The sequence below is a fragment of the Triticum dicoccoides genome, chromosome 2A (genome assembly GCF_002162155.2).
Source record: "Triticum dicoccoides isolate Atlit2015 ecotype Zavitan chromosome 2A, WEW_v2.0, whole genome shotgun sequence".
Lineage (NCBI taxonomy): Eukaryota > Viridiplantae > Streptophyta > Magnoliopsida > Poales > Poaceae > Triticum > Triticum dicoccoides.
This window is the reverse complement of record NC_041382.1, coordinates 86,942,853-86,952,179: the sequence shown is the minus strand read 5'-3', so window position 1 is coordinate 86,952,179 and position 9,327 is coordinate 86,942,853. Positions and strand designations below refer to the sequence as shown.

At 55.6% G+C, this 9,327-nt stretch overlaps 1 protein-coding gene across 1 annotated transcript in view; it reads right to left on the bottom strand.

Annotated features, from left to right (window-relative positions):
* Positions 1–4,502: 4,502 nt before the first annotated feature.
* Positions 4,503–9,327, bottom strand: part of LOC119353480 (ankyrin repeat domain-containing protein 2A-like) — a 6,298-nt gene continuing 1,473 nt past the window's right edge. The window contains exons 4-6 of the mRNA XM_037620101.1: positions 5,275–5,343; positions 5,134–5,183; positions 4,503–5,004 (exon numbers count right to left, since the gene is read on the bottom strand). Of these exons, the coding sequence (XP_037475998.1) occupies positions 4,893–5,004; positions 5,134–5,183; positions 5,275–5,343 (231 nt within the window). The 3' untranslated portion in view covers positions 4,503–4,892. The remainder of the gene's footprint in view (positions 5,005–5,133; positions 5,184–5,274; positions 5,344–9,327) is intronic.

The following is a 9,327-nucleotide window of genomic DNA, read 5'->3' as shown; positions in this document are numbered from 1 at the left end:
GTGCCGCAGCACTGAATGCCTATGCCTTCGTAGTTTTCGTCAATTGTTCACTGCAGATGGCGCGGCGACCCAGCTAGCTCTCCAACTTGCATGCCACGGTACAAAATACACACGCTTGTGTACGTGATTTTGCTAGCTATGGTGGTTACAAGTGACCTACGTTACGTTTGTAACCGGAGCGCGTACGTATCCGTAAGATCTTGCACTATTGGTTCTCTTACTAAAAATGAGCTCTCCTACCCTACGTGGTATCTGCCGTGCACTGCACACGCACATGCATGCCCATATATACACATGTATACATGCATGCATGCAGTAGCCGTATGAGTACTGCGTATCTGTACGTGGCCATGCGGGTGATGGATCTCTGGATCTTGCACTATTCCTTCCTTCCTTGAAGGCCTCCATTAGGAGATCTTGTAGGGAGGGACTATAGCCACTAGGAGATCGATGTCAGCTACCACTGCTACGTTACTCATATTCCGTACTCTCCATGCATTGTTGAGGTGCTGCTACGCAGTTATGCGAGCTGCCCGTGACGGGGCCCGCCGGCCTGCACCGTGCGACGGGGAGTTACGCCGTTGCTCCGCTCGTGTCTGTGGTCCTGTCGTCTAAGCAAGGATATAACGCGCGAAATGAAGCGCGACATGCAGATTATGTCGCCTCACGGTCTCACCGCACACGGTGCACTGACACGGGCTTGCACGTAGATCCAGTTAACACGCGTCGGCAACTCAGCCCTCTTCTTGCGCGTGAACGTTTTGAAGGGTACGTACGTGCATGCATGCGGCGTAGTACGTGCTTAGATTTGTAGTAGATCACCATGAAAGCGTGTATTCACATGCAGCGAGTTTTGCTGTGCTAGATCATCTCACCAAGTTGTTGCACTCTTGGAATTGTTGAAGGTGGGGAGGAGCTTAGAGCATCTTCAGCCGCGCCCCCAACAAAGTCCACAAGGCGACTTTTTGGCCACCGGCGTAAAAAATCGGCACAGTCGCGTCTCCAAGTGCCCAATTTTTGTCGGGTTAGGCCGAACTTGGCGCCGGCGGACCCAACCCGAATCCGGCGCGCTGGGGGCGCCGGGTGAACCGTTTTTGGCGCGAAAGAGCCGCGGGCCCTCCTTGCCAGCGACTCGTCTCGATTCTCGCCGCTTCGTCGTCCTCATCGCCTCGTTTCCCACGGCGAATCAATGCCAAAGCTGCCGCGCCATTGATGCCTCATAGGCAGCGCAGTGAAGGCGTGACGACGCGCGTCCCCGCGCATGCCACGCGTAGACGAGGCCGCCACGCGTGCTCGCACCACCTCCGCCTATATAAGCCGACCCCCAGCGCGCCGGTGGCACGCACAGAGTCTCGACCGCCGACGCGCCCTATCTCCCCTTCCTCCCTCTTCCCTCGTTGTCCCAGTTCGTAAAAATGGCCGAACGATTCCCTGGCGACGGCGCGGCGGCGAACGGCTTCGGCCGCCACCACCTTCACGAAAACGAAGCTCGGCTCCTCTACGAGGCCGAGTACCCGGTCCCGCCGGACATGCGGGTGCCCGGGGCGTGGAGAATCAGCGCCGGCGGGGTTCCGGTGCCACCACCGCCCACCGGGGCGGCGCGTCGTGCGGCGATCGCGCGTATTCGTGCCTCTCTGCCGCGGGCGGCGAGGGAGGGGCCACGGTACGTCCCCGACAGCCCGCTCTGGGAGCCCTACTTCCGCCGCCGTCACGCCGAGAAGCTCGAGGCCACCAACGGCGTCGTGCCCTCCGGCAGGCTCAACTCTGAAGGGCGGCGCCGATGGTGGGGCGTGCCTGGCCGCACGCTGGAGGCCGTCCTCGAGTACATCGAGGGCGGCAACACGCTGAGGCTGGAGTACCCCTCCCCGCCGTCCTTCTCTCGTCGCCGTGGGAGCTCATGGACGCCGAGGCGCATGGACCCTGGGGCGTCCTCCTCCTCGTCCGGTCGGTCGACCGGCTCTCCCAGCCTCCACCCCGTCAAGCCGGAGCCCCAGGAGCCCCAGGACACGCCTGTCAGCCGGCGCACCCGCAGCTCCGGTATCCGCATCGCCGACTCCACCCCCGCTTCCGGGCGCCTCGTCCTCGTCGCGCCCAAGCCGGAGCCCAGTCTCCCCCCGGAGTACGAGGAGATAGCCCGGCGCGGATTCTCCGACGCGGACGCCCTGCGGTGGGCGCGCGACGACTACCTCCAAACGGTGATGACCCGGCAGACCCGGGCCCTGGAGGAGATCGCCGCCCGCAAGCGTGGGCGCGAGGACGAGCACGACGTCGTGATCCTCGACAGCAATGACGACGAGGACGCCGCCGGACGCCCGGACTGTCCAACCCGCCGCGCCAATCGTGGGAGGGTTGCAGTAGGGACGGCGGCCACGATGGAGGCGGCGGTGGCGACGACGACGACGACGACAGCGACTACACGCGGTTCTACAGCCTCCTCGGCATGTAGAACTGCAAGGGCGGCGGCTGGCGAGGTGCGGCGAGGCGAGCGAGACGGCGGACGGGCCTAGCAGTGCGTTTTTTCTATAAAATATTTAAATATATATGAGCGGGCGTGTTTGTGCCGTGTTTGGTCGAATTTGGTTTGAAGTCGCCGAAATATGCATGAACTCGCCGTGTTTGCGCCGTTCAAAAAAATTGCATGGACGCCGTGACTGGGTGGCATCACGCCCCAGCGCGCGTTTTGCGCCGGTGCACTCCCGGGGGCAATTTTTAGCGCCTCCTGAGGGGGCCAACTGCTGAAGATGCTCTTGGTTTTCTCCGGCAAAGCTCTGTCGACCGAGTACTGACACTGTGTGTGACACATGCACGCACAATGCCACCAAAAGAGCAGCCTACAAATTAGAGCCGTGTGCAGGGGCAGCTAGTTAGGAGTACTCACTAGTTAACCTGGCAAGTGTAATCAATTCTGGCCGGACTAGCCCGTCTCTGTACAGAACGAAGGCGCGTGCATGTGGTAGCCAGTGGCAGCATAATTAGATTTAGATAGCCACTAACTCTGTAAAGCACGAGGAATAATCCTAGGTTCCTAAAATGCAGCAGGACAATTAACAGACACCAGATAACCAGCGAAACATACGTGAGTTAGGTCCCTCTCTCTTTCTCCCTCGTGAGGAGACAAACACCGGAGACACGGCGCGTGCGTTTGCCGAAATGGCGTCGCCGCTTTGCTTGCACCACCACAGTCGCAATGGCCGGACGGGGTGGACGCCAAGTCAACACGGCACCGGCCACGGGATCGGGTCGCCTGACACGTAGCATGCTGCATGTGCCTTGGATCGGCTCGTACGTGCGTGCGTGCGTCATGGGGTGGCAGGCACATATATCGCTGCGCCCAAGTGCGTAACGTGCGCCCTGCCCTTGCCTGGTGATCAGCAGCGATCCTCCGAGGAGAGAAACGTCAAAGCAGTGGCAGATCAGCAGAGTAGTCAGTAGGAGTAACTGATTTGCGGCCGTCCTCCGTGTGCATGTACTGCTGCTACATACATACAGTACAGTCGTACGTAGAGAGAAACGAACGGAGGACGTCGAGCCGCCGACTGCGTCGACCTCCGCGGTGCCACTGCCGCATCGCGCATTCACGACGAAAACCGATCGATCGGGCGTCGCGCCTGGCATCGTGTTCCTACGTGACAAGGTCATGGTGTGGCTCGACCGACCGACGGCCGCATCACGGGCCACCCGCGGCAGCGGCATTGATTTGTGTGATCACCCCCGTCGCCGCCGTCGCGTTCGTGTCCCGAAGTAACCGGGGCGGCGAGGAAGGCGACGGGCTCATGAGCCCGTCCGTGACCTTTGTTACGAGCGCGGATTCACAACGCCGACGGCGACGGCATGTCTTGGTCTGCCCTGTTGGCTGTCGCCCCTCGTTAATAAGTTTCTTCCGTCAGAAGCTTTCCTTCCTCCTCCTCATCGTCTTCTTCTTCTAGCCGCGACACCGACCTTGGTTGGCCGAACTGATCAAGAGAGCGACCTGAACACTTGACCCGGTTGGCGAGTGGTGCGTCGTCTCTGGCAAAACACGCCTGCCGCAAGTGCCTCCTGGATTTTGACAAAGTGGGAGTGAGAACGGGTGTGGCTATATAGGCCACAGCGACCTGAATTTGACAAAGTGAGAGTGAGCACACAGTCTGAAGGATCTATGCACCTTTTGTGGAGATTGAATTTGGAGAAAGAAATGGGCCAACCATCCATGACTGGTATTTTTTGCCTCGTGGACTGTCCAGACCGTTTCTGGGTGGTGGGCTCTGCCTTGACTTTTCTAGGCAGTGGGCTCAAACTGACTCAGATACACGACCCAGATGTACAGTTGGAAGCCAGCTGAATAAACTCAACTGGAACACATTGTGGCACATATGGCTCATAAATCATAACTGGGACGCATTGTGGCATATATGGCTAATGGCTTCAGCCGCAACTACAAGGCAACTGAATTATACATAATAACGTAAAAAAAAAAATAAGAATAATTGGATAACTGGTAAGTTTGAAAGCAGAGAGGGATCAACAACAACACAAAAAACCATAAGTGCATATCTGATATCTCAGCTCACTGTAAAGTATAAAACCCAGTGATCTGACTAGGTAGGAGATTGTGGGAGAAAGGAATTAGTTCAGCAGCACAAGTCCGATGGCCTTTGCAATCTTATAAAACAAGATACTACATCTGACTGCTGCACACATAGTCAGCAGCCAGACTTTCAGGACATTTGACACTAACAGGTGATTGCAGACAGAGATGACAGTTAACTCTTAGCTCAACACATCCTAATGCCCCACATACTAGCATATCAGCATCTTAAGTGACACAGACCGGAAGAAACGGTGACGAAGAAGATAAGAACAGGGTGGCAGATCATCGTCATCCATCACACAAGGAGAATGTCAAGTTCTGCTTAGGAGACAGTAACACCATTGAGCTCTGCTTGAGCTACTGCTGCACCGATTGCATCGACCACTTCCATCTTTCCGAGAGTCAGTGCCTCATCCATAGGGGTTTTCTCATGGCTGCAGAATACCAAATCATGCCTTTATAACAGACACCACCAAGTAAGAAATATCTAACACATCCTGCAGCATGTATTTCACAATCAAACCACCACTTCTTCTGGTGCAGTCATTTACATTTTAACATACCTGTTCAGTACACTTACGACAGCCCCAGCACATATCAAAGCCTTGATTACCTGGAAAATTGTTTTTATAAGCATTTGTGTCATTATATGTCTAGATCGGTGCATGAAAACCACTAATAGAATAGCGAGGCAACTGAAATACCTCTGTATGTCCATTGAGGCATGCCCAGTGGAGAGGCGTGTTCTTCTCCAAGTTTGTAGAGTTAACATTCTGTAGTCCAATTGCACAGTCATAAAACAACAATTATCACTATAACATGGAATTCTTATGGAATACGCAAGTTCAGTCAAATCCATAAGATAACTTCATCTGCTCAGAGGAACAAAGTTCAAACAGAAGTACTGGAATATATTTTATCTGGTACAATATGTTGGAACAAGTCGTCAGCCACGTCTACAGCTCCACGCCTCCACCCGATCGATCGCTTCCTGCGTCACACACGCGATCACAACGCACGTAGCCCATGCTCCCGTCTGTATAGCGGATTCTGTTGTAACAACCTAGCTTGCCGTTGTGTGCTTCGGCGTGTATATATGTAACACTGACCTGTGAATACAATCTACGGTGAATTATATTCTCCAACTTGGTAGCTCGAGTTCCTCCCATAACCACATCATGTCTTCCGCGCCGCTAACCACTGTTTCCTGTCCTTCAGAGGTGCTCCGACTGCTTCCGCTTCACTCTCCAACGGACTCCAGCTCCCTGTCGGCTCCACCCCACCAGCCACGGCTCCCTCCTACATCATCACCCGGCGCCTCATTCTCCAGCCTGCCCTCCATGCACCAGCTGAACATCAGGCACTTCCTCAAATTCAAGCTAGATCTTGCCGCCAACAATTTCTCCAAATGGCGGCAGATTATGAGGTATGTTCTCTCTATGTATGAGGCTGAGGGCCACGTTCACCGAGCCCTTGGAACAGGATGTCGCATGGTGCCAGACCAACATCACCACCACCCTCTGGATATACAGCTATCTCCGATGTCATCAAGTGGCCGGACAACACCACCTTTCGCGCCCGGAGCCAGCTGAACTCCTTCTACGACAACCAACCTGGCAGCGTGATGATCATGGCGCCGAGCTCCGCAACATCACCCAAGGCGATCTGCGCACCAGCGAATACTACCGCCGGGTCAATGCCCTGGCCGACGCCCTCGATAAAGTCGACGAGCCAGTGACCGATTACTCGCTCACTCTCCAGATGATCTGCGGCTTCTCACGCCACTTCCAAATTATGGCCTCCGTCATGCCAATGCAGACCCCCTTCTCCACCTTCATCCAGGCGAGCTCGCGTCTCCTGCTGGATCACATCGAGGGTACCTCCGCGCTCATCATTGGCATATCCGGAGCCTCCGGTGCTGCCTCTGCTGATCGAGCTCCTCCTGCCCCTCTGGGCGATCATGGCCGGTTCAGCGACGACGGCTCCGGCGACCGCACCGTGGCCGAGGCAACGGGGGCCGTCCCCAGCAGCAGCAGCAAGGTGGTTAGCCGCCCTGGATGGGCTACTTTGCTCCCTGGAGTGCTCCCTTCCCGCCACATGGTTCCCCCCGAACGCCACCTGCGTCCTCAGGCAACGCCCATGCTCAAGCGTACCCAGTCCATCTTCTATTCTGGCCCAGTTAGCATGCTGAACGCCAACAACCTCTCGCTCCAGCAATCCGGCGTTGTCGATTGATACCTCGACATCGACGCCTCGCACATCTCGGGAAACACATGTAACCACAACAAAATTTATGATGTTTCAGTGGAGCATCTTCCTCACACGTGGTCAACAACGTATCCTCTCTCCCTGTCGGCTACACCCATCTTCCACCCCACCCTTCCACCTTAATCATATTTTAGTTTCTTCTAACATCATTAAGAATTTAATTTCCATAAGCAAGTCTACTATGATAATTCTTGTTCCATTGAATTTTAACCCGCTGGTTTTCAATGAAGGACCTAGCCACGCGGACGCTGCTCAGGAGATCCAATAGCTACAGCCCGTTATACCCGTTCTTCGGCTCCGGTGCCACTCCTCTCACTGGTATTTCCATTGGCAACCTCTGGCACCGCCGTATGGGAAAAGTGGCGAGAGCGATGGCGCCGGAGCCGAAGAACGGGTATAGCGGCCAAAGATATTGGATCTCATGAGCAGCGTCCAGCTGGCTAGGTCCTTCACAGAAAAACCAGCGGGTTCAAATTCAATGGCATAAGAAGTATCATGAGTAAACCTGTGTACGAAAATGAAATTCTTAATGATGTTAGAAGAAACTAAAACATGAGGTGGAAGGGGTGGCTGGAAGATGGGTGTTGCCGACATGAGAGACAGGGAGAGAGGATCTGTTGCCGACCATGATGTGAGGAAAATGTTACACTGAAACATCATAAATTTTGGTGAGGTTACCTATGTTCCTGGAGATGTGAGACAAGGCACCGGTGTCGAGGCACCAATAAGCGGCGTCGGTATGCTAGAGCGAGAGGTTGCTCATGGAGGCGTTCAACATGCTAGCTTGGTGTAGACAACGACTGGGTAGGCGCGTACGGTGTAGGCTGGGGCCCGGGTAGAAGACCGGGTATGCTTAAGCAAGGGCGCCAGGGCGTGGCCCAAGGAAGCCGGCGGCATTCGGTGGGAACCAGAGAGCGCGACCAATTGGCGGGAAGGGAGCACTACGAGGAGCAAAGTACCCCATCCAAGGCGTCTCACCACCTTGCAACAGCAGCCGGGGACGGCCGCCATTGCTGCAACCACGGCGTGGTCATTGGAACCACCGCTGCTGGAGCAGCTGGACCGGCCACGATCGCCCTAAGGGGCGGGGGGATCCCCGATCAGCAGAGGCACCGTTAGAGGAGCTGGCGCTGTTGGAGTTCTCGCCGTTGCAGCGGATGCCAATGACGAGCACGGAGGTGCCCTCGATGCGGTCACGGGCGTCGAGGGTGACCTTCTCCAGCAGGAGACGCAAGCGTGTTGGGTTCTTCGAGGCTTCACACAACGCAAGGTCGTCCTCAGCCTCGTAGTCACCGGCTCATGGCCGATCTATCAGCTCAACGTGAAGAATGCGCTTCTTCACGGGGTTCTCAATGAGATCATCTATAGCGCCCAACCCGCCAGCTTCATCGACACGAACCACTAGTCTGTGAATTCCAGCGCTCCCTCTACGGCCTCAAGCAGGCGCCTCGGGCTTGGTTTGCTCGCTTCACCACGCATAGCCTCACGCTCGGCTTCACCGCCTCGAAGAGCGACAGCTCACTCTTCATCCTCCATCACGACTCGTCCACTACCTATCTGCTGCTATACATGGATGGCATAATCCTGACAGAGAGCTCCTCTAGCCTACTGCGCTCCAACATCACCCCGCTCCATCCCGAGTTCACCATGACTGACTTCAGCCACCTACGCTCGGTGTGAACGTCCAACGCTCCGGTGTCGACCTATTTTTCTCGCATCATTAGTATCCGCTTGAGATATTGGACCGTGTCGGCATGCTCAACTATCGGCCCATGTCCACCCCTCTCGACGCCAGCGCCAAACTCTCTGCCACCAACGACAAGCTTGTCGCTGATCATTCCCGCTACCGCAGCCTCGTTGGTGCATTACAGTATCTTCACGCGTCCCGATATCACTCACGCATCCAACAAGCTTGCCTCTTCATGCATGCTCCCCGCGAGCCGCATCTCCAGCTTGTCAAACGAATCCTACGCTATGTGCAAGGTACGGCTCATCTTGGTCTTCGCGTCCACAGCGCTGCTCCATCCCATGACCTGGTGGCTTACTATGATGCGGACTGGGCCGATTGCTCGGACACGAGGCCCTCCACCTCTAGCTTATGTGTGTTCATCGGACCAAACATGGTGTCCTGGTCCCGTAAGGGCATAACATAGTGTCTCGTTCTAGCGTAGAAGCAGAATACTGCGTCATGGCAAATGTCGTCGCCAAGTCTTGCTAGCTCCCATCAGCGTCTCACTGAGCTCCGTCGAGCCACCGTTGTGTTCTGCGACAATGTCAACGCAATGTACCTCTCCAGCAATCCGGTTCAACACCAACGCACTAAGCATGTCAAAATCGACATGCGCTTCATTCATGAACATGTCAGCATTGCTGATGTCAAGGTCCAGCACGTACCAACTTCTTCCTAGCTCGCCGACATCTTCACGAAAGGCTTACTGAGGATCGTCTTGAACGACTTACGTCCTCGCGTATCCCATTTTGACTGCTTG